Source organism: Vigna unguiculata, chromosome 5, assembly GCF_004118075.2.
Source record: "Vigna unguiculata cultivar IT97K-499-35 chromosome 5, ASM411807v1, whole genome shotgun sequence".
NCBI classification, from domain to species: domain Eukaryota; kingdom Viridiplantae; phylum Streptophyta; class Magnoliopsida; order Fabales; family Fabaceae; genus Vigna; species Vigna unguiculata.
Genome location: NC_040283.1, coordinates 14,132,297 through 14,158,367, shown reverse-complemented (window position 1 = coordinate 14,158,367; position 26,071 = coordinate 14,132,297). Strand labels below are relative to the sequence as shown.

The following is a 26,071-nucleotide window of genomic DNA, read 5'->3' as shown; positions in this document are numbered from 1 at the left end:
CCCGCCTGAGCGAGTGCTCGAGCGAAAACCCCTGGGCGAGCTTCTGCTAATCTCACCTAGGCGAGGCGAGCTTGCTCGGGCAAAAGTAGCAGTTCTCCCTCGCTGTTCTACGCTCGTAAAACCAGAGATTCATCCAAACAGAAAACCATGCATATTCATCCATCGTGGACATCATACAAGCACCAGAAATGCAACACAGAACCAAGAGCAGGCAAAAATAGATTTAGAATACAAAACCCTAGCTTCCCTTACCTGGAAAGAGCTAGCGAACGACTCGTACTATCAAACAGTGAGCATCGTAGCTCCGGAAGCAGCTTAGTGAGCTGGAACTTAGTGGAACAGAAAGGAAACGAGGTCAATAAGAGGAAACCTTAGTTGGAACCAAGACAACAAAACCAGAACAGAGGAAATATTAGTTGGAAGATCAACTTACGTGGAATGAATGAAGTTCTTCTAGCTCAACGGAAAGCGGAAGTAAAACCCTAACAAGCTTGGCTGCTGCTCTAAGAGAGGGAATGAGCTATTTCTGGCAAATGAGCATAATGAAAGTGTTAGGACTGTTTAGAGTCTTCAGCAACCTATGGGCCAGCCTTTAGGCCCAACAGATGGGGCTATGCCCCTTTAAATTTTTTTTTAAATTTTTTTTAGGGTAGAAAAAAAGGTTTTACACACTTCAATCTTAAGCTTCTTAGTCTTAATCTTTATATTTCCCTCCGGTTCCTCAATAGTAGAGGTCAATGAAGGTCATTGGTCTAATTAAATTTAAATTCAAGTTACTACTTCAATTTAATCAATTAATTACATTACAATGAAACCATTTAAATACAAATGGAAATAAAATAAACTTACAAATTTCTAAAACAAGCTCCAAGAGACATAAACCCCATTAGTGTAAGTTGTTGTCCTATTTTTAAGAGCTTATTTTACATTTGTTATATTGCTTATGATTAAGAATTTTTGAGAATTTTTTATCGAATCAAACTACTTTGAAACTTAAAATATTTTTATACTCATTTGACATTCACTATTTTACTCTTTTATCTCTCTTTTTCTTTATAAATTAAAAAATTTACATTTTTAATGATTATTTTATCCCTAAAGGTGGGTTGTCGATTAACACTCATAATGTTAAAAGAATATTTCTTCTTATTCTCATATAGTGTAACCTTATGCATAATTCTAAACATATTGAATACAATACAACACATTTTAACATGAATGTGTGTATCTTAAAATAGTATTGAAGTTTGTTATCTTTCTATGTCTATTCTTATAAATTTTGCATTTGAGATATTCAACTTTTAGAGTAAGGAAAGTGTTAAAAGTTCCACCTTGATTAAATATTAAAGTAAGGTTTAATTATGCCTTTGGTCCCCATTTTGGAGTCAAAATCTCAAAATGGTACCCATATTTTTAAAAGTCTCAAAATGGTCCCCTTTTTTGTTAAAACGTCTCACGTTTGCCCTTTCCATTAAGTCAAGGTTGACGCCGTTAGAGAGAGTGTCACGTGTCAGTTCCTCGATTTTTTGAATTTTTTTATTATTATTTTTTTAAAATTAAAAAAATGTCACGTGTCAAGCTGTCTTCGTGCCACGTGGCAGTGACAGAGTGACATGGCAATGATAGTGACACGTGTCAGTATTATGCCAGGTGTCATTTCCTTAGTCTCAATTTGGTCCCTTTATTTTAATGTCTCAATTTAGTCTCAATTTTTGTAAAAATTAACAATTTTGCCCCTCTCCAAATTGAAATCAAATTTAATTTTATATAAATGTTATACAAATATTTTTATTAAATTTGATATTTTTATTTAAATTGATATTTTTATTATATATTTTTAACATAGCTAAGTTTATTTAAAATTATGTTTCACATTCAACTTTACTTAAAATTGTTTTCAAATTTTAAATTTATATGTATTTTATTGTTACATGAACTAGTTAATTTATGAATTTTTTTCTATTAACATTTTTTTTCTATTAACAACTTTTAAACCATTTTAAATAAAGTTCAATGTAAAATATTAATTAAATGAACTTAATTTGGTTAAAAATATTTACTTGAAATATCAATTTTGATGAAAATATTTGTGTACATTTATATAGAAATTAAATTTGATTTCAATTTGGAGAGGGACAAAATTGCTAATTTTTACAAAAAATGGGACTAAATTGAGACAAATTAAAATAAATGGACCAAATTGAGACTAAGGAAATGACACCTAGCATAATACTGACACATGTCACTGTCACTACCACGTCACTCTGTCACTACCACGTGGCACGATGACAGCTTGACACGTGACAATTTTTGATTTTTTTAAAAAATTAAAAAAATAATAATAAAAAAATTCAAAATGGGGACTTGATAATCATTAATCACTAAGTCATAATTAAACCTAAAAGTAAAGATAATCATTAATCACTAAGTCGATCTTACAAGATATAGTTTACTAAAAATTCAAATCTGAAATAAAAAAAAAAACAAACTTGATAATAGTTCATCTCTCTTTTGGTAAGCCAAAAGTGGCCAACTTTGGGAAATGCATTAACCATTTACCACAAAATGCGCCACCCATCCACTTCAACTACTACACCATAAAATCACCTTACACACAATCTTCATCAAGTCCACGTCGCATAAATAAACTGCACTATTGTGACACGTAATGTTAAAAAGTTCAATCGTTGATTCTTGATAAGGCATGTGCGTCCAAGTATATATATGTTAGCTTGACAGAAAACAAAAATGATTGAGATTTATACCTAAAGTTCATAAATACAGGCATGAATGGTGTAAGGTATATATAACCACATATAAAGTATGAGAATGAACCTGTTCTTCATTTCCATGATTAGCGGTGAGCACCACCATGTGAATGTTCTTCATACTAACCTAAACAATGAGATTTTATTTTTATTTAGGTTCAATTTAAAAGTCAACCTTAAATGAATAAATTGTGTTCATTTAATTCTAATTTATTTTCCAAATGACAAGTTCCATATGTGGTGGTGGTGATGGTTTCTTTTCGGACGTAATGTGAATTACTTGTCACATTAAATCCACAAACAAGTTAACTAAGACAGGTAGATCGATTAGAGACATCAGTCAGACTAATATTTGAGTTCAGATTATTTATTGGTTTTTTTTGGTGTTGTCCTCTACTGAGTATTAAAAATACATTGTATTAGTATTTTAAATATTTTTTTAATATATTTTAAAATGTTAAAATTAATGGTAATCAATGTATTATAGAGACACAGTAGAGAAACAACAAAAAGAGAGAGAGAAGAGAATCCAAATTCCTCATATTTTTGGAAAATTTATGAATAAAGGATGTGAAAAAAATTGTATTCTTCTTAATCATCAACAATATTAATTTATAAAGTATAAATATGATACATATATCGGATAGGACACGTGATAGGATATGGTACATAATATATTTATATCGAAAAATATATAATAATTTTTAAAAATATAATAAATATATGATTATTATTGTGTGAATCAAATAAAAAAATATATATGTAACTGAAATTGAAGTATGGAGATATATATATTAAACTTTATCTTAAAATGTCGGAAGTTGTGAATCTATAACAGTGTTGAGGCCGAAACTACCTGTTCCCTATTTCAAAGTAACCATTTATTGGGGTCATCTTTAGAATTTGAAACAGTGGTACTCCTATGTAATAGACATATAACTTGTATAACATAAAGAAAAAAGTGCTCATAAAAGACAAACAACTCCACTTTTTTTCTCCTTCTAATTCTCATTCTTGATCCCGAATTAAGTTATTAATTACTTGTAGTTCACAAAATAATAATTTAAACAATTAACAGGAAAGTATAGGAGAAAACATATGCTAAATTAGTGAATGCAGGGAGTCAAATAATTTGTGTTAGAAATTCAAAAAATATATGCTAGTTATGTTCTTAATTATGTTCCTTGACTTTAATATAGAAATTAAATCATGGCTTTAGTCCATTCTTCATACACGAGTTGAAAATTATTGTTTTTGTTTGGACCATTTATGTGTCCATTACAGCCCGAGATTTGAGAAAAATCATTCTAGAACAATGAATAAATATGAAGATTCTTAGTCGTTATAGAATGAATTGAACCACGCGTGTTTTGTTTGTATTTTAAACTAGAGAAAATGGGAAGCAACTACGTATATCTGAATGAAGGTTTTGGGAACAAATGCATTGCATGAGTTATCACATATATAGGGTTGTTGGAGATAATAAATGAAATGAAATAAATATTTTAGTCGGTTGAGGTCAATGAAAAAAATTATATTTTCTCACACGATTAATTATACAATAACTTGATAAAATTCTTTTTATTTTACATAAAATAAAGCTTTAAAGTTCCGATTGTTTGTTATAAATCATGGACGTAAATTGACTTTTGAAAAGTTGTGTTTCGATTGAATATTATCTACATGTCATCAGTAGTATAATTATAGAGATGAAGAGTGGAAAAACTTACTTACGGAGATTACTAATCCTTTTTATCTGGGGAAATGATCAATGATAACCGTTATAAGGTTACATGGCTCGAATATATTTTTATTTATGTAAACATATTGTTTTTTAATTTTATTTCTTTCATAATGTGATCTTTAATGTATACTTTTAATTTGTAGTAAACCATATATTTCTTAAGTTTTGGCAGGCTAAAAGGATATTTATTATCAATTTTCTTTCACAGTACTATATATCCTATATATAAATATAACAATTTTTAATTTCATAATTTCTCTATAATTTTATTTTCGATTTATTTCTTTGTAGCGAAAAAATTTGCTTCGTGAGTAAAATTAAGTAGTTTCACCTACAATTTCTTGTGATTTGTTTTTCTTAATCTTTTTAACTAATAAATATTTTATGAGTTAAGTGTTAAATTTGAACTATGAGATTTTAGTGTGAGGTTTATAAAGTATTCACTTTATAATAACAATCGAAAGATTTACCTTGGATAAGAGATTTTTAGCAATTTCAAGAAATTAAAATATATGAGATTTGAATTACTTAAAAATAATTTTTCTTTATTTATTAAATATTTTATTTAGATAGACTAATTGAAATATCTTAAATTTTAATTTTATTGTTAGATAAAACAATTTAATTTTTATTTTATGACAAAATTATATTTTAAAAATATGTGGATAATTTGGTTCTATCATTCATTCCGCGTTAATTTAGCTCAACATTTGTAAAAGACAACTTGTCTTAATCTTCGACTTGGATTGAATCGTCCCGACATTCGGCTTGGATAAACTCCTCTCAACCTTCTGACTAGGTCGACTCGTCTCACCCTTCAGTCTGGGTCGACTACTCTCAACCTTTGACTCAGGTAGACTCGTCTTGACTTTTGGTCCAAACTGACTCGTCTTGACCTTTAGCTTAGGACTTAACCAACTAACCCAACCTTCAGCTCAATGAACTTGTCTTGTCCTTCAACTTGGGTAGTCTAATCTCAACCTTTGGCTCAGGCCGACTCATCTTGATCTTCAGCCTCAACTTTCAACTCGAGCTAACTTGTATCGATCTTTGGCCCATGTCGACTCGACTCAACTCGACCTTTGGTTTAGACAGAATCAACCCAACCTTTAGCCTGGACAAAATGGGCTCAACCTTTGGCCCAAGATGACTCAACTCGATATTCAACTCACTCGACTCGAACTTCGACTCAAGTCAATTTGTCCTTCAACTTGGGTCGACTCATCTTGACCTTCGACCAGGGTTAACTCATTTTGACCATATGCCCAACTAATTCCCCTTGATGTTAGGTTTTGATTGACCTTTCTTGACCTTCAGCTCGATCAACTCATATTGACTTTTAGCATGCGCTGACTTACCTCATCCTTCTACCCATGTCGATCATCTTGACCTTTTGCTCGACCTATGGCACAAGCCTTGCCATGTTGATCTTTAGCCTGACTGACTCATCTCAACCTTTGACCACGATTGACTCTGCTCGTCCTTTGTCCTGGGTTGAATTACCTTGACTTTCGACTTGAATAAAATCGGCTCAACATTTTACTTGTGCCAAATCGGTTAACGTTTGACCTATGCCAAATGAACTCGACTTCAACTTGCATTAAATTGGCTTGATTTTTCGCCTTTCCAACTTGTCTTGACCTTCGGTCTAACTGACTTGTCTCAATGTTTGACACGAATCAATTCGTCTTGACCTCTGACTTGTTCCGACCTATCTAGACCTTTTGCTTAGACTAAAGCAACTCGATTTTTAGTCCAGTCAAACTCGACTAAACCTTCATGTCGAGCCAACTTGATCGAGCTTCGCTTGAGTTGTCTTGCCTCGACCTTCGTGAGTGGAGTGAAATGAAATGAAAAGGAGTGAAATTTTAAAATTTCTTATATTTTTATGGTATTTGAAATTCTTCTATTTTATTCATTTGAAATACCTTAAAAAATTTAAATTTAAATTTCTTTCTAATTACTTTATACAAACAAGTTATTCTAACATAAAATATTTTAATTTTTTCAAATAAATGAATTATTCTTCTAAATTCCCTCTTCCAAGGTTAATGTTAGATATTGTTTGATATTATTAAGATATTGTTAATCACACTATCAAACAATATATTTTATTTACTCTATTTATTTCCAGTTACTCTTTTTAATTGTACCTCTGTCTATTATAAATAGACTACTCTATGTGTGGTTTATACACAAGGGAGATTAATCTCAAATCCTATTTTCTTTATTCTCAACATGTATCTAGAGCTTAAATTTGTTTTGGAATTTTTTTTTTCGTCGCCCCTGTTGTTGCAATCGCTGCCACTGCCGTTGTCGCTGACGCCAAAGTGTCATTTTCGAACTACACGGTTTTGGTCGCCCTGGCCAGGCGACCTCAATACCATCAGAATCGTCTCTATCAAAGCAGCAACGCTCCCTCACGAGCCATTCAAAGTCGCACCTCCTCCTGTTTTGTCGTCGTACGTGGCAACGCATCGTCCACCGTCTCTAGTAGCGATCACCTACGTCAGAATCTCGTCCTACTCTTTCTAGATCTGGTCTCGTTGATCCAATAGACCTCTTTGATATTTTAGGATTTTTCTCTCTCTTCCTCGACGAACCGGTGACATTAACATCACAAATGTTTGCCTATCCGTAATCATAAGTACAGTGCACAATCAACACAACATTGGGATTAAAGTTGTCAAAAATAGATGACCTAAAAGGTTGAAAACCAAAAACAAATTAGATAGATTCATGTTTATGAATAAAATTTTAATGTCTAATCTAACCTTGTTGTGTTACCACCAAGTTAGCATATTACTGGTCCATTTAATAATAAATTAAAAATTAAAAATACGTGTTCAATAAAATAATAAAATGAATTGAATAATAATTACATTATGATTAATAATAATAATAATAATAAAATTTAACACTTTTAATCAGGTTGAATCAAATTTCAAAGTCAATAATATACTTGTTGCAAGCTTTTACCAAGTTGTTATGATGTAAGCTTTAGGACCTAGAAACTTTGTAAAAGCGTTTGTACTCTTTTAACATTATGCTTTCTGCTTAGATGCATCACTGAATAAACAATCACATCTTCATATATATATATATATATATATATATATATATATATTTATTTATTTTTTGTATAAGTTTTGGATTACTCTTTTGTTGTTGACCGTATTTATCAGTATTTTCACTAGTTATAAAATTTACAACATAATTTTGTGTATTTAGAATTTACCTAAAGTGTGTGGTATTTACACTTGCATGTGTTTTGTTCATGCATCTATAGCTAATTGTCTCTGATCATTCATGGACAAAAAGGAGTGCCTCGTGTCGGCCTATAGAGCATGCCTTCTCTCGCAATAAAGTTCAGTTTCAAGCTCCAAAGAAAAACATGCGTCTCTGCTTCTTTTACATAGCTACCTCTGGCTACAAGTTCATAGAAGAAAATTAAGAGCATTGTAACGTACTTTGCATGATTTTTGCTATTCCCATATTTTTTACATTTTTATTTATTTTAAATTGGTGTTTAAAGTTCAAGATCAATTAAAAATAAGAAGAATTTACAATATATAAATAAATATATATCTTATCTTAAAAGTTAGTTTTGTGAAGTTGAATTAGGTTTAAAAATCACATTTTAACATAGTATTAAAATTATGAGTTAGAATTCATCCTAACAATATTTTTTATGTATTGAATCTAATATTTCACTTACTATCGAATTGTTATCGAACTACCATTAATATTTTATATTAATTAAAGTTAAGGTCAATTTCCAATGTTTAAATGAGTATATATTTGACTTTATAAATCAATTTTAAGATATTGAATTAGGTTTAAAGTTGACTAATAAATTTAAAGATAAAAGAAAAACACAACCTAAAAATTATGTGCTTATCTCTTATAGGTTCTTTTAAACAAATTGTGCTTAGGGTCAAATCTTCCTGATGCTTTACAAAAGTTGATTAAATGGGGAAGTAATACATTTGATAACCAAAAAAATGTCTCTTTAATATAAATGAAAGAAGACCCAAATCATTAATTGAAACTGTGATGATATAAATGACTCTACAAGAAACCATAATAACAAATTCTGAAAGATACCTTTTTCCACAATGATGAAAAAATAATATTTAAATGCATAGCATAATTCAAGATATTTAAAAATACCATCAGTAACCCAATCATAGTGGCTTAACCCTAAACTAAATCAATCCAACTATGCAAATGCAAACTCTCGTTAATTTAGATTTTGGACATGAACCGGAAAAAACGGAGATCCAAGTCCGAAAACGCATTGGAGTTTGAGATTTGAGAAAGAAAATGTATCCAGAAAAGGACACGTGTCAGTGGACAGGGTGTTATATTTGACTTCATTGTTTTTCTGAAATAGAAAAAGGAACATGGCACGTTGCTTAATAATGAGACAATTCGTACACTTACCTAAACTTTCAGGACGCCCGTTCTTCTCTTTAGCCACTCACATGCCAAAACTTCCTCTTAATTTTAATTATGAATTTCAATTTTATTTATAATAAACAACACTTTAAATATTTCATATATTTTTATGAATACAATACCAAAATATATTTCAACCATTACCATTTCATTCAAGTAAGACCCAAAATGAGACACTCCTATGAAAGAATTTGACTAGCCAATTCTGTTATAAGAAAGAAATTCTTGAATCAAACATCATTCATAAACCGAACTTTAATTGATTTTTCTTTTATTTTTATATTTTTAACGTTTTTCATTTGTTGAACCAACTCAAGTACTCTCCAAATGAAACTAGACGCTAATATTAACAAAAAAAAACATCTATTTAAAATTGGCTTTCTTTTATTAAAAAAAAATCTAATATCTTGTTTAAATAATGTATGAATAACTGTAATTATTTTAATATCTGTTTTCTATTTTATAAATAAAAATATTAACTCTTGCCAGAAAATAATTTTCACACGCAGTTTTCTTTTCCTTCTTTTATCATCCTTTCCCATTTTGACAAAAGGAATTTTTACCTTTAAAAAACTCATTCATGCTTCTCTCTTCTCTTTATACATGTTAGGATTTATTTTAATCTCATACTTTAACAAGTAACACGTATTTGTTCAATTTTAATCCATGTAGCTCTAAAATTCATATTTAGCTTTCATACATTTTCAAATCCTAAAATTTATTCTAAATTTGATCTAATAATGATAAAAATGCAACAAAGAAATGGTTTGTTATCAGTTGTCGGAGAGCAATATATATTATATTAATTTTATTAATTGTAAAAAAACTATTTATTATAATACTATAAAAGTAAATATTTTTTTTTAATTTTAAAAATATTTTTTTTAAATTGTTAAAATGTCTACTTTTTAATTATATTTTTATATCATAACAAGTACTGTGTTTCCATGTTTAATCTCGCTTGCATTATATTTTCTTATACTAATGGAAGATCAATGGTTTCATGTAATTTTCTTATTTTAGAATTACAAGTGCTTTAATTTATGATTTATAATAAAATTTAACATATATTTAATTAATGGTTCATAAACATCACGAGAACATACATGAGTCATAAAAATAAAAAAAAAATACATGTTTTTTTTTTATCAAAATATTAATAACACATTTTTAGTAGTGTTTTTTTAATTTGAAGAGGTTATATTTTTGCCTTTCTTATAGTTTTTTTTTTTAAAAAAACATATAAATGAAAAATATTCTTCACAAGTAATACATAATTTTTTTTCAGTTATATATAAATGCATAAAATAAATAGAGCATAATTACCAAGAATGAATTACTGAAAAATCAATATCATGTTATCTATTATTTAAAAATGCAAAGCCTTAATTTTTGTAATATGAAAAGTTAAAAAACATGAAATCAAAGTCATTCATAAATTAGAAAACAAAGACGAAAAATATACCTAGTCTGGTTTTGTGCATTGGTGCAGTCTAGTGTATTGATTGCGTAAAGAGAAAGAGAGGAGAGCATGCCACGTGGGTAAGGAAGAAAGAGAGAGAGAAACAAAGTAGTTAATGGCAGTTAGAGCGGTGGTAAGTTGGTTACCCCTAGTTACTCCTTCCCCTGATTAACTTAACCATGGTTAGAGTCGCTCCCTCTACCTTCTCTTTCTCTTCCCATGTACGTGCATTGCTATTTAAACCCCTCTCCCTCACTTCCTTCTCTGGCTCCACCCTTTTTCTCTCTTCCTCCCTCTCACAACGTTAACAACCAACACCAGCAACAACAACAACAAGGTACAGTACTTTGTGTTGGGAGAAACTTCCAAACCCACGCAGCAGAGCAATGGAGCCATTGTCTCTCAGACTCTTCTTCACTCTCACCGTTCTGCTTGCGGTGTTGTTTTCTGCTGCCTCCACCGCAGCCAATGAAAATGAGATCACCAAACACAAAGCCACAGAATCAAGGTATCTCGGCCAAACAAATGCTTCAAGCTTCTGCCTTCTTCCCTGCTTCAACTTCTATGAATTTTACTTTTTTGTTTTAGATTATTTGTTTTCTAGAGTCTGATTTCAGAAATGCTTTTCCTCGCGGATTGAACAGGGATGTGGTTGAGGAAAAGAAGTTGCGTGTTCAGAGCTTGAAGAATTCGTCGGCGGCAGCAGAAAGGTTAGTGTTTTGTTTACTGCTTCTACGATTTACTCACGGTGTGGTTCTAACAATCTGGCCGTCCACGTGGAATCGGGAACATGAGAGCCGATGGATTTGGGCGAGCTGTGTTTTCAGCTCGGTAGAGAACCAATCTGAGCCGTTGATTAATTCTGTTAAGGAGTTTACTTGGTTATCGTTTAAACGGTGTCGTTTTGGTGTTCTGCTATTTGTGGAGTGTTGGTGATTTTTTTAGTTTGTTTTCAGGTTGGAGGATGCTTTGAATAAACACGCAATTGATAATCCAGAGGAGATTGCTTCTATGGTTGATGAGTAATATTTCTATCTATTTCTCTTTCTCTTTTCCCTCTGTTTCTGTGCGTTAAGTCATTTTTATTATATAAAATTTTGCTTTGTTTTCTATTGGTTGCTTTATGTTCATCTCATTATAGGTCATGTGCTTCGTAGATTACTTTAACTGTTTATAAATTTTTTATTTGCTTGGAGAAGAGGGCTCACATGATCATTTATAACAGAATATAAGGTTAACAGAGAATCAACATAGCAAACCCACTTGGCTTTAGTATTATTAATGTAGTAATAATTATTGAGATGCAGGACCAAAGAAGGAAAATACATACACTTGATTACTTCTCGTGAATCCTACTGCTGGAATAATAATTTTGGACAATACCCTTTTCATTCTCTTTTGGCGAATTTTGCCTTTAAGAAAACTCTGTCAAAGTGGTTAATTTAGCTATGTTTTATATGAAAGCTACAAACTATATATACGTGTTCTTCTTTTGATAATTAAGAGGGTATCCCAACGACTTTCCGTTATTGAGCTTACCCCAAAATCTACGCCTTTTTGGTACAGGATTAAGATAGAACCGATAAATATCTACATCACAACAAATGCAAAGGGATTTTAGAGCAAATTTCCTTGTGGGAACAAATATCACTTCTGCAAAACAAAATCTCCTGAAAAGTTCTAAACTAATAATTGATTGGGAAGGCCCTACTTTTTTTTTTGAAAGATTATATTAGAGTACTAATGTTACGTGAACTGTATCAGAAGATAAATCTTTAATGCTCGAAATAGTCATCTGTAGGAAAAGTTTAAGTGTATAGTTTTATCACACAATAGTTTAGAATCATGTGTAAAAAGAACGAGAAAAATAATGGTATTTGATTCCACGATTTGTGACCTTATTCTTTGATGCCTATCACACTCTGACGTATTTAGCAGGGTTGTTATTCCCTTTGGTCACATTGCCATTAGTTTTCAAAATTCTTCCTTTTTTACGCCATTAATAAATGTAGTCCATGCCTTAGTTACGTCTCCACGTTGTGAAGTTCCCTTACACGGTTCTAAGGAATCAAACCACCATGTTCTATGCAGATGAGATCTCTTAAAAATTGAAGCGTTTATATTCTATTTGCCAGCTTAACCACATGCCAGTGTCTCGAGATCCGACCATTTCATTCATGATAATTTTTTTGTCTTTTTTATTTTCCTTATCCTAAAATTTCTTTTCCAAGTACAAACACCTTTTTGTACCTGAAGTCCAAGTTTCGTGACTAATGACTTCAATAAGTCCTTGAGTCTTGGGTATACCTGTCATTTCACTTCCTCTTCACATTTTTAGGCTTATGGTCCCCTTAATTGCTTCCCTAATCACATTCACCGGTAGACAGTAGGTGAGAGTTATTTTCTTCTTGATTCGGTAAACAAAACTATTTTAAATGTATAACTACTATAGCATAAATTCCTTTCTTAATATCTAATACATAATGCTGGTTAGGATGTTATTTTTACTCACATTTATTCGCTTCAATTAAATTCATACATACTGCATGGATATATAGTTTTAAACATGATGAAAATGAAAATAAAAATGATTAGAGTCACTCTGCATTCTTCAATCGATGTGAATAAACAAATTGCATCATCCCTTCCACATGATGATTTGGTCCTACATATAAGTAGATAAAGGAGTGTTTTGTGCATCATTGATTGCATTTGCCCTCTTTACATCTCTGGTAGTAGAACAAAATATACAAAGTTGAATTCAGAGTGTTGGGAACTTCTGTAGCTCCCATTCCCACACATCTTCCAACAGGGTGGGGTAATGCACATGAATGATGTTCCTCACTCCAGCCTGTCTGCAAGAAATAGCTCCAAAAATCAGATCAGATCTAGTTCCATCGTAATACTTTCTAGTCATAGTTGTATTTTGGCCGATCCTGCACCTGCTGTCTGTCTGACACATTATGCTATTCAATGAGACCTCCATGAGCTTATTAAATGACTATCATTCAGGAACTTAATAATAACGCTTTTCGCCACCGACACCCTAAAGTACCAAGCAGAAACTAGATCTCCCCCCACCTTCGCATTTATTTCTACCAGATCATTTATGCTCGATTCCAACCCCCGATTTTCCGTATGCTCCGTATCATTCTATCCATGTAGACCCACATGACCGACCCACCACTCCTCCCACCTATGCATAAACATCAATGTTAAATTCGCTCCCACTTGCATACTAAACTCTTCATCATTAACTCATTTTAATTTTCAATTCATTCTTTCATCTCATCACGTGGTCACACTAAAATTATTTATCAACTCTAACTAATATTTTAGTTTTTTCCTCCAAATTCTTCTTATCGTAACATGCTACAAATCTTATACAAGTGTTGTGTAATTTAAGAGCATATGATGTACATAATTCAAAATATCCATATTCATCGGTATCAAATTCTCTGATGTGAATAACAAAAGAACAGGCTGTCATATTCATAACCTTTTTCTATTTCATCATACTTCTATTTTCTTTTCTTTATTTTTTTTTAATTTTTATCATGTCATTTTGTCAGTTTCTTTCTCTTCTTATTTCTTCTTTATCCATCTCCTTTCATCAACCTTTATATTCTAAGTTTAGAACAAATTATTATTTATCTTTTTGCATAATACATACTTAAGTAACATTAATTATTTTCATAGTAGCTAACAGAACAAACAAGAACTGATCAAGGCTTCTCTAATAATTTCGAATCTACGAAGAAAGATAATTCTTTTTTTCTTTCTGAAACGAATAGTGCAAACTCCCAGCTAGAACTGACAAAAAAAAACGGAACTAATGATAACGTACGTGTTTTTTTAATTAATTTATGTATGACTCAAAAACAGGAGCATCCGCAATTCGACGGCTCGAAGAAATCTGAATTTCTTCTCATGTGGGACGGGGAACCCAATCGATGACTGCTGGCGGTGCGACAAGCGGTGGTACCTCCGGCGAAAGCAGCTCGCCAACTGCGGCATCGGCTTCGGCCGCAACGCAATCGGCGGGCGCGACGGCCGCTACTACGTGGTGACGGACCCGAACGACGACGACCCAGTGAACCCGAAACCGGGAACGCTCCGACACGCCGTGATCCAGGACCGTCCCCTGTGGATCGTGTTCAAGAGGGACATGGTCATCACGCTGAAGCAGGAGCTGATAATGAACAGCTTCAAGACCATCGACGGGCGCGGCGCCAACGTCCACATCGCCTACGGCGCGTGCATCACCGTCCAGTTCATCACCAACGTCATCATCCACGGCCTCCACATTCACGACTGCAAGCAAACTGGCAACGCCATGGTTCGCAGCTCCCCCTCCCACTACGGGTGGAGAACGCTCGCTGACGGGGATGGCATCTCCATCTTTGGTTCAAGCCACATATGGATCGACCATAACTCCCTCTCCAGTTGCTCTGACGGACTCATCGACGCCATTATGGGCTCCACTGCCATTACCATCTCCAACAACTACTTCACCCACCACAACGAGGTATACCCCTAGTTAAGACAAACACTAATAACACCACATTCTCTCTCTTTTTTCTTTTTTTTTTTTTCATTTTTAATAAATTTTAATCAATCTTAATGCTTGTCTTTTTCATGTTTCCTTTTAGTTCAAACACAGATCTTGCTAACCAGTGTTGAAAGATATGAGCTAAAATATTTAAAAACAAGAACTCTAGAGTTTGTATCCTAGTAAAAAATCTCCTAATAAACCAAGCATTTGCCTTAAAATGTTCGTCATGTTAATTTCTTTTAATTGACTTTAAAATTGTACAGGTGATGCTCCTGGGTCATAGCGACTCTTATGTCCGCGACAAGCAGATGCAGGTCACCATTGCTTACAACCATTTTGGGGAGGGACTTATCCAAAGAATGCCCAGGTAACTCTTACTTTAAGCAGGCAAGAGGTCAATTTTGTTTGACTTTTACTTTTAAATTTTGCCTTACAGATCACTTTTTGATATTTGCCAATCTATAATTGAATGATTGGATAACTTTTTACCTTATCAAGTATCAAGGATCACAACTAAATTATATTTTTACTTTTCCTTTTGAGAGATGTGGGGTCGGGTGTTTGCATTCTTGGGCCCGCTTGCCTGATGTTTTGTGTTGGGCTCTCAGAAGCCCATTTAAATTTAACAAGTTCTAATACTAGGCTCATCAAATTGTCCAAATTAAAAGTCCATTTATTTTTACAAATAGACCAATCAACATTGGACCCTTGCTCTCCTAGAATTTCCATTTCCATGCCATGACGTCGCACATATACTAACAATTTAACAAGGAATTGTTTATGGATAACGCAGGTGCAGACACGGGTATTTCCACGTGGTTAACAATGACTATACCCACTGGGAAATGTATGCAATTGGTGGCAGTGCTAATCCCACAATTAACAGCCAAGGAAACAGATACCTTGCCCCCGTGAACCCTTTTGCCAAAGAGGTAAAATGCTTACACATGTAATGTTGGTACCTGTGGCAAAATGTTGTTGAATGAAGTTTTTGATTAAAAATGGGAAATTCAATGTGAACAGGTAACAAAGAGAGTAGACACTGGTTCATCCGTATGGAAAAGTTGGAATTGGAGGTCTGAAGGAGACCTTTTGCTGAATGGAGCCTTTTTCACTTCTTCGGGAGCAGGAGCTGCAGCAAGCTACGCTAGAGCCTCAAGTTTGGGGGCCAAATCATCTTCTTTGGTTGGTACCCTTACCTCTGGATCTGGTGTTCTTAACTGTCGCAGGGGTAACATGTGTTAATATCAAACACACTACAACCAAAGGAAAACCCAATTCAAACACCCGAAGAATACTTAAAAAAAAAAAGTGAGGCATAGAAAAGCATAAAGTAAAAAGGAAGAAAGAAAAGTTTTCATTCTTTTTCCTCTTATTATTGCGTTGTTATAGATGTATTGATTGAGTTTGCACATGCAGCAACTGTGATCACACCCGATGTTTGTCTTCTGACTAGTTAGATATCCGGGGGGGGACACTGTACATTTTATGTGAACTGTTATCAAATTGATAACAGTGATTGCTTGAAAGGCATTGTTGAGAAGTGCCAGAGAGATTTCCCTATAATTTTCCAAGGGAAACTAAGTCTATCTCTCTTCCCCTTAGTTTCTTTCTGTATCCTCTATTGTATGGTCTTCAAACTCTGTCCACTACTTACTACATCTTCATTATGTCTGTGTCCTTCATTTACTAAAACGCTTCATTTGTCCATAATTAAATGGCCAAAAAGGAAGGGGGATAAAAATGAATGTATTACTCAAATAGTTGGTTGTGTATTTGTTTAAATCAGAATATTATCATCTTCTACTTATGCCTTTCTTATCTTCTTAATGCATTTCCTTTTCAGATTACCTTTTATTTTTGTTTTATGCTGGCTTAAATGTTTCTTTCCCTAAAATTTAACACATTCACCTGCCAAGCAATTTTCATGTTACAGTGTATTTAAAATAGTTTACTTCATTTCATTTATTGAAATAAATTAAGAAAAAATGTTAAAATGCATACGTCACCTAAAGTAAGCCAAAATATTGTGATTCAACTGTTAATTAACGTCACCAAGTAAACAAATTATTAAAAGTAATACATGTTTGGTAATTTTATAACATTTACTCCGTTAAGAAGAAAAAAAAATTCTACAAATAATTTCTTAGATGATTAAGTATTCAATATAATATATAATTTGTTCGTTAATTAATAGTTAAAAGACATTTTAAAGTGAGAAGACACCTGCTATTTGTATTTCGTAATTTTATAATATGTTTCTTTTTATTAATTCTCAAAACTATTACTTTTAAAGTATAAAATCCATGTCTAAGTTGGATCAGATCAAACCCAAATTAAATTGGGTCAAGTCAATCCACCCCATCAAAACTATTACCTGAAAATATTTTCTTACAAAAAGAAAAAGTCATTCACAGGTTTTAAATAAGTAAAATTTGAAACTTTCATATTTTTGTTGATGTCAATAAATGAAATTTACACTGACGACTAGTAACGATAAAAATAACTTAAACTTCTTAAAAACATATAATTTATGAACGGGAATTTGAATATATATATATATATATATAAATATATGTTGTTGTTAGTTTATTGAAGATAATAGAGGATAATAGCTTTCATTGATCAACTCACTCTTACAAAAGCAGAAACTTAGTTAATATAGAACTAAGTTCTGAAGAAAATGAAACAGAAAAGAAACGGTTTTAACAACCCATAACAGAAAGTCAGAGACTATACTCTAATACCCCCTCTCAAGTTGGGTGGTGAATATTGAACAACCCTAACTTGGAAATAAAGGAAGAAAAAGGTGCAAGATACAAAGATTTTGTAAAAACATCAGCAAGTTGATGTTTGGAAGAGACGTGAGAAAGAACAATCAGCCCTCAACAATTTTAGCACGAATGAAATGGCAATCCACTTCAATGTATTTGGTCTGCTCATGAAAGGATGGATTCTTTGCAAGCTGTATAGTGGATTGATTATCACAGTAGGTGGAAAAAGGCAGAGGTATACCTAGAAATAAGGCATCAAAGATGTATTTTAACCATTGAAGTTCACAGGCAACAGTAGCAAGAGCCCTATATTCAGCTTCTGTTGAACTACGGGAAACTGTGGATTGCTTTTTGGACTTCTAGGATATTAAGCAGCTACCATAGAATATGCAGTATCCTGTAACAGATTTTCGTGTAGTGTTGCAGGAGGCCCAATCAGAATCAGAGAAAGCTTGGAGTCTGTGAGAGTTGTGAATAGGATAAAAAAGACCCAGGTCAGGAGCATTCTTGAGGTACTTGAGAATATGAATGGCAGCTTGAAGATGAGAGGTTCTGGGTGCTGTCATGAATTGGCTGACTTGCTGCACAGCGTAACTGATGTCAGGTCGTGTGTGAGTGAGATACAATAATTTGCCAATGAGCTTGCGGAAGTTGGTAGGATCAGAAATAAGATCTCCATCAGTATTATTCAACTTGACAGAGGGGTTGGCAGGAGAAGAAACAGGTTTACAGCCTGTTAAGCCAAATTCAGAAAGAATGTCAAGACAATACTTTCGTTGATTGAGAATTAAGCCCTATGAGAGCGAGCAACCTCAAGCCCTAAGAAGTATTTTAAATGACCAAGATCTTTGATATGGAACTGATCATTGAGATAAGACTTAATGTGATGAATAGTTTGAATATTGTTCCTAGCTATGACTATGTCATCCACATAAATCAAAAGAACAGTAAAGGCAGTGGGGGTTTTCTGAACAAATAAGGAGTAATTAGCTGTGCTTTGAGTGAAGCCAAATTGGATTAAGGCAGAAGTGAGTTTGGCATTCCACTGACGACTGGCCTGTTTTAAACCATACAAAGATTTATTAAGCTTGCAGACTAGTTGTGGAGAAGGCAAAAGCATGCCAGGAGGGGGTTTCATATATACTTCTTCATCAAGGTCACCATTGAGAAATGCATTATCAACATCTAGTTGATGCAAAAACCAGCCAGAGGAAATGGCAATGGAGAGAAGGAACCAAACTGTTGTGAGTTTGACAACAGGAGAAAAGGTTTCAAAGAAATCTACCCCCTCTGTTTGTGTGAAACCTTTAGCGACCAAACGTGCTTTATACCGTTCGATGGAACCATCGGCCCTGAATTTGGTGCGGTAAACCCATCGACACCCCACAACTTTTTTTCCTAGAGGAAGAACAACGAGAGACCAAGTTTTGTTTCGATCAAGGGCTTCCAATTCAGCTTTCATAGCTCTTTTCCAACAATCAACTTGATTTGCCTCCTTGAAAGAGGTGGGCTCATATGTACCAGAAATGGACAAACAAAAAGCAGTGTGAGATGGTGAACAATTAGAATAGGAAAGATAAGAATGTAAAGGATAAGGAGTTCTATATGTGAGATGAGATGAGGCAAGAGTGGGACAATGATAGTCAGCTAAGTAATTTAGGGGCTTCTTTGGACGAGTAGAAACTCGTGATATACATTCAGTGGTTTGTGACTCATGTGATGCAGATTCTAGACTGACAATATCATTAACAATGGCAGATTGCTGTAATGAGAAATTAGAATTGTTATGCAGAGAAAAAAGATTTTCTAAGGAACTAAAGCAATCGGACTGTTCATTAGTTATGCTACTGGTATGTTGTGGTTTGTGATATGGAAAATGTGATTCATAAAAAATGACATTGCGTGATATAAAGATAGATTTGTGTGTGATATCATAAAGAATATAACCTTTGGTGCCAGGTTTAAAGCCAAGAAAAATGCTTTTGATAGCACGTTTGTCAAACTTGGTACTGCCACTAAGTATAGTAGAAGCAAAAGCTAAACAACCAAAAATACGTAAGTTTGTGAAATCTGGAGGATTGCCATGAAGTAATTCATATGGAGATTTTAGTTTTAAAAAGGGAGTGGGGAGCCTATTGATGATGTGTGTAGCATGTTTGACAACAAAGGACCAAAAATAGGTTGGTAGATGGGCTTGAAATAACAATGCTCGACTAACATTTAACAAGTATTGATGTTTTCTTTTAACAATGTTATTTTGTTGGGGAGTTTCAACACATGTTGTTTCATGGAAAATACCTTTATTTGAAAAAAAAAAATCATGTAAAAGGAATTCCTTGCCATTGTTAGAATGAAGACGTTGTAATTGGGTATTGAATTGATTTTCTATTTGGAGAATGAATGAGGGCAAAATGGTTTTTACATCAGATTTCAATTTTAAAAGGTGTATCCACGTAAAACGGGTGAAATCATCTACCACTATCAAAAAATATTTGAAACCATCAATAGAAGAGATGGCAACAGGGCCCCATATGTCCACATGAATTAATTCAAAGAATCTAACACTTGTGCTTGTACTATGAGAAAAAGGTAATTTCTTTTGTTTTGCAAAGTGACAGGTATCATAAGGTTGAGTACAATAAAAAAGAATGTCATTATGTATGCTCGATAAATGTTTCAGGATTCTGTTGGATGTATGCCCTAGTCTAAGATGCCATAACATGGGCTTATTTTGAGAGACAGCAGTAGCAGACTTGGGTACAATACAATCAGTATTAGAATGTGAATCACATGAATCTAAAGCACTTGGATGTTGAAGGTAAAATAAGCCACAACGTTGCTTAGCTGCACCAATCATCTGAAATGTTGATTTTTGTATAATGGCACAAGTTTTATCACAAAAAACAACAATGTAGTCAGTATAGGAAAGAAGTTTAGGAATGGAAATAAGAGAAGCAACAAAGTCTGGTACATACAAGACGTTTTTAAGGGTTAAATTGCCAATAGAAATGGTGTCAGAAAAGGAAGCAATAACAGTAGTATTATTAGGCAATTTAATATGTATTGGTGTAATAGGTGTTAAAGAATGGAAAAGATTCTTGGATGGACAGATGTGGTTAGTGGCACCACTGTCCAGAATCCAGGGGGAAGAATTGGAAATGCTACTTGAGGAAGAAGTAACAAAGGTTTGGGCAGTGTTGACAGAAGCGAAACCAAGGTTTGATTGTTGAAGAAGAGCTAAAAGAGCATGATATTGATCCTTGGAGAAAGTAAATTGATCAGGCGACTGTGCTTCAACCACTTGAGATTGTTGTGGGGCATGATCAGGGTCAACTTCTGCCAAACTAACAGAGGAATTAGATCCGGAAGAGGTAGCACGTCCAGTCTTTTTATAACCAGCAAGAAATCCAATCCAACCAGCAAGAAATCCAATCCGCCAAAAACAAGTTTTGATGGTGTGATTGGTTTTCTTGCATTTTCACAGAATTTAGCGTTTCTAGGTTTATTCGAATTCTGGGGTTTGGAATTTGCAGTGGATATTTGTTGGAAGAATTAGGTTTAGAAGTGTCATTGGATTGAAAAGAAAACGCAACCAGATCTTGAGATGAGGAAGTGGCAGGGGTGGGGAGAAATTCTCGTTCATGTTGGAGAATCATGGAAAAAACCCGAACAATAGAGGGCATGGGGTCCATGATCATAACCTGAGAACGTACTTGGGAATAATCATCATTCAATCCTCTGAGAAACCGAATTACACAATCATCCTCCATTTCTTTATTCAATTTGGAAATCAAACCACACGAACAAGAAACGGAGCAAGTGCAGAGAAGAACACACCGATGCAATTCAAGTTCTTTCCATAAAATTTTTAAACGTGTGTAATATTCAGAAACGCTAAAATCACCTTGTTTGCAGTTCAAGATTTGATCTTAAAGATCAACCACCCGGAATTTGTCTAGATGAGAAAAGCGCTCCTTAAGATCGATCCATATATCGAGAGCAGTATCCATCCACATGACAAACTGTTTGACTGAAGCACTCATAGAGCGTGTGAGCCAAGCCATGACCATGCGATTGCAGCGACACCAGGCATCGTGGAGAGGATCACTAATAGGAGGGCATGGAAGACTGTCATTGACAAATCATTCTTTGTTCTTGGTTTCGAGAGCCACCATCATTTCTCTTTGCCATTGATGGAAGGTGTTTTCTATGAGGGGAGATGAAACAAGAACAAGGGCTGGGTTTTCACCCGGGTGGAGATATAAAGGGTTTGCCGGATTTAGAAGATGATCCGGAGGATTTTGGCTGGGTTGAGCCATGGTCGATCAAGAAGCAGAAAGAAAGAAAGCGGAAACGAAGAAGGATATTACCAAACTGATACCATGTTAGTTTATTGAAGATAACAGAGGGTAATGAGCATGGAAAGGACGTATAGCTTTCATTAATCAACTCACTCTTACAAAAGCAGAAACTTAGTTAATATAAAACTAAGTTCTGAAGAAAACGAAACAGAAAAGAAACGGTTTTAACAACCCATAACAGAAAGTCAGAGACTATACTCTAATAGTTGTAGAGCTTTATGTCATAATATAAGTCATTCTTATCTAGAATAATACTGTATTTTTAAAAAACAAAGTTCATTGGTTCTAACACTTCGTGACAGATGAGCTACATTATCTCTTATCACAAACATCATTTGATTTGTTTATTATGATAGAAAAATATATTTAACTTTGTTAGTCTATAACATTAAATATATCATAAACTATTTTTTACTTCTTAATGATAACATATACATTTTAATTTTTTTACAAATATAATTATTATTTATAATTCTTTTACTATCTCTCACCATTAGAATATAATTATTTTAATTTTTATCGACTATGAAATAGTTAAAATAAGGATTTCAACCTAACTATACTTCAAATAATATAAGACATTTACGTTTCATTGATGATATATTGAAGTAGAAAAAATAACTCAACATTAAATATATAAATTTTTAATAATCATTTAATGCATATTCTTTCTTATACGTATTTTGTTATAAGTTAAAATTACTATAAATAGAAATAAAATAAATACAAAACACATCTTAATACTAATACTAATAATAATAATTTATAATAAAATTTTCAATAATAGTAATAAAAGTTATATTTAAAATTGTATACGCTGATATTTCCTTCCATAGAAAAGTTTATTTTTATAACTAACTCATCTTCACACTTTAATCACCTTAAAAGTTTATAATTATACTGAGTTTCTCAAGAAGAATGGCACAAATATAAAACGAGTGTTACTCTGCAAAACGAAAGCAAATTACGAAGCCTAAAAGTCACTCACTCACTCCTAAGGTCCATTCAGTTCTAACACCAATGTGTCATTAAGCGTACTCCTTGCTCTTCCTTGCAGTAGCGGATCTTGCCCGATAATATTGGGGGAGCCAAAAAATGTACTCAAAATTTATATTTTTAATTATTGTTACTATACAATAAAACTTAATACATAATTTAATATAACCGTAATTACAAAATAAATCACACATATCTAAAATATTGTTTTTTCAGATTCTTGAATTCATCAATAATTAAATAAAAACTAAAATTTTTAGCTATTTCTTTTAATATAAATATGAAAACCTTTCTAAATAATTAATAGGAAATTTCTCATGTAACTCGTTGAACTTTAAGAAAAGGATCTTCTAATTGAATAATATGATCATTAGTATTATGTTTCAGAATATGTAAAAAATTGAATTAGTCTTGTTTTCATCTTCACATGTAACTTTTTTTTTATCACTTTAAAACAATGAATCTATTATCTTATTCTTCATTAATATTTATCACAACCTAATAAAAGATTGAGAGTTCCTAAAAATGATTAAAATCAAAAAATAAGTTATTACAATCTAATAAAAAAATGAGAATTCCTAAAAAAATCTATGATAATAAAGTCACCATTCAAAATCGGTTATGAAAAAACACATCATACATTACTTTTACTTCTATATTCATAAAAAATAAATATAAGACTCATGAGATAGAAGATAATGCTAACTATTAAACAAATATTTCAGAATGAAGTAAGATATGAGAATTTCCTTTTTTTCTTCAATTGTAAAAGAGAAAAAATAAAATTAAAAGAAAAAAAACAATAAATTTGTATCTAACTTTTTTTCAAAAGCGAAAAAAAAATGCGAGAATAAGAGATAAATCTAATATGTAAAAAAACTCAAAAAGATAATAAAAAAGATGTATCTTAATAAATATATTTAATTTTTATTATATTTGATTTATGTTTTATCATTTATTATTATTAAATTTTATACTTTATAAAAAATTAAAAAAATACCTAATTTAATAATATTTTTTTAATATAAACTATATATAATTTAAATTTTTTAAAAAACATTAAAATTTTCTAAATTACATATAATATAAAAAAATTAAAAAAAAAAAGGGAGGGGGTGCCATGGCCCCTCCCTGCCCCTCAAAACATCTGCCATTGCTTCCTTGGGATTTATGTCACCGTCTGGATGGTCGTTTTGTCGCCGCTAATGGAGGAGGAAGGAGGAGTGGGAGTATGTGTGTGTGCGCGCGCATGCGCGTGCTCGTGCATGCACGTGTGTGTGTGTGTGGGTAGATGGGTGTGTGTAGGAGTGTCAAAGTGAGTTAATCCGGCTCATACAAGTTGGCTTACAACGAGTTGAGCTAAACAAGGGCAAGCTCAACACCGGCTCACTTTTTGGTGGGCAAAAAATTTTGCATCCTGACCCAACCCACCACAAGTTGGTGAGTTAGTGGGTTAGCTTACTTACGAATATTTTTTTTTTGTAATTTATTTATATATTTATTGTATTACAATAGAGTGAATTGACTTAATTTATTTTTTATAATGGTGGAATCAAAGTATTCACCTAATTCAATTCTCGAAATATTAGAAATATTATTATAAAGATAATAGTTATAAAGATTAGTGTATTAATGTATATAACTTAACAAACAAATTAATTGAAGATTCAAAGTATTCAAATATTATTGAACAACATTCTAGCATTTAAAAAAATGAAATTGTGAACGTATATAATTAAAAGTAGTAAATAATTATAACAAAAAATTAAAAAAAATGTAAAAAAATGTTAGTGTATTAAGTGGGTCAACCCATCTTCAACTCGGTTTGAACCCATTTAACCTGTGAGTTAAGTGAGTCAGGTTCAGTCCGACCCACTTTTGAGAAAACTGAATTTTTCTCAACTCAATTCAAACCCATGGTGACCCGCATTGGCTCACAGGTTGAAATTCATTTTGACATCTCTATATCTCTATATAGTGCAGGTAGATGTGTACGTGTGTGTATGCGCGAGGGTGTGTGTGCAAGGGTGTGTGTTTGTGCGTGTATGTGTGTGCGCGTTCGTGCATGTGTGTAGATGAAGTGAAAGAATGGACAAAGAGGAAACAAATATAAGAGCATTAATAGATAAAATTTCTTTTCAAAAGTTTAACAATACACTCTTCCATTATTTTCATTCTAACATTTAAAAGACTATAAATTTATCCCGGTAGCTTTAGATAACATTTATTCACACTCTTATCACAAGAATTATTTTGATTTGTTTATTAATTATGATGAAAAATATAATTAACTTTGTTAATATATAACATTAATATTATCTTAAACTATTTTGTTCTTCTTAATGATAACAAATAAATTTTAATTTATTTATAAACATAATTACTATTTATAATTATTTTTCTATCTCTCATCATTAAAATTTCATTTTCTTTTAATTTTTATGGACTATATAATAGTTAAAACAAAGTTGTCTTTCTAACTGGAAAACCTTAATATACTTTAAATGATATAAGACATTTACATTTCACTGCTTATACATTAAAGTCGAAAAACTGACTCAACATTAAATATATAAATTTTAATAATCATTTAATGCATATTCTTTCTTATATGAGTCTTGTTATAAGTTAAAATTTACTAAAAATAGAAAATAAAAAACAAAACTGATCTTTAATATTAATATTAATACTAATAATAATAATAAATACTTTACAGTAAAGTTTTCAGTAATAATAAAAAAAATACATTTAAAATAATATACGCTGAGATTTCGAAAAATAATTAATTTCAATAGTAAAGTTTTCAATAATAATAAAGTTTATTTTAATTAATTAATTCATCTTCACGCGTTAATCACCTTAACATTTTACAACTACATTGAATTTTTGAAGAATGAGACAAATATAAGAGCGTTAATCTGGAAAACTAAAACAAATTGCGAAGCTCAAA

The 26,071-nt window shown here is 32.3% G+C and overlaps 1 protein-coding gene across 1 annotated transcript; it reads left to right on the top strand.

The window, feature by feature from the left end:
• The first annotated feature begins 10,686 nt into the window (after nucleotides 1–10,686).
• On the top strand, nucleotides 10,687–16,800 carry LOC114186111 (probable pectate lyase 8). Its single transcript, XM_028074136.1, has 7 exons — nucleotides 10,687–10,943; nucleotides 11,080–11,145; nucleotides 11,392–11,457; nucleotides 14,321–14,963; nucleotides 15,254–15,357; nucleotides 15,784–15,922; nucleotides 16,014–16,800. The coding sequence occupies exons 1-7, from the start codon at nucleotides 10,822–10,824 to the stop codon at nucleotides 16,233–16,235; spliced, it is 1,362 nt and encodes a 453-aa protein (XP_027929937.1). The 5' UTR covers nucleotides 10,687–10,821; the 3' UTR covers nucleotides 16,236–16,800.
• Nucleotides 16,801–26,071: the final 9,271 nt, after the last annotated feature.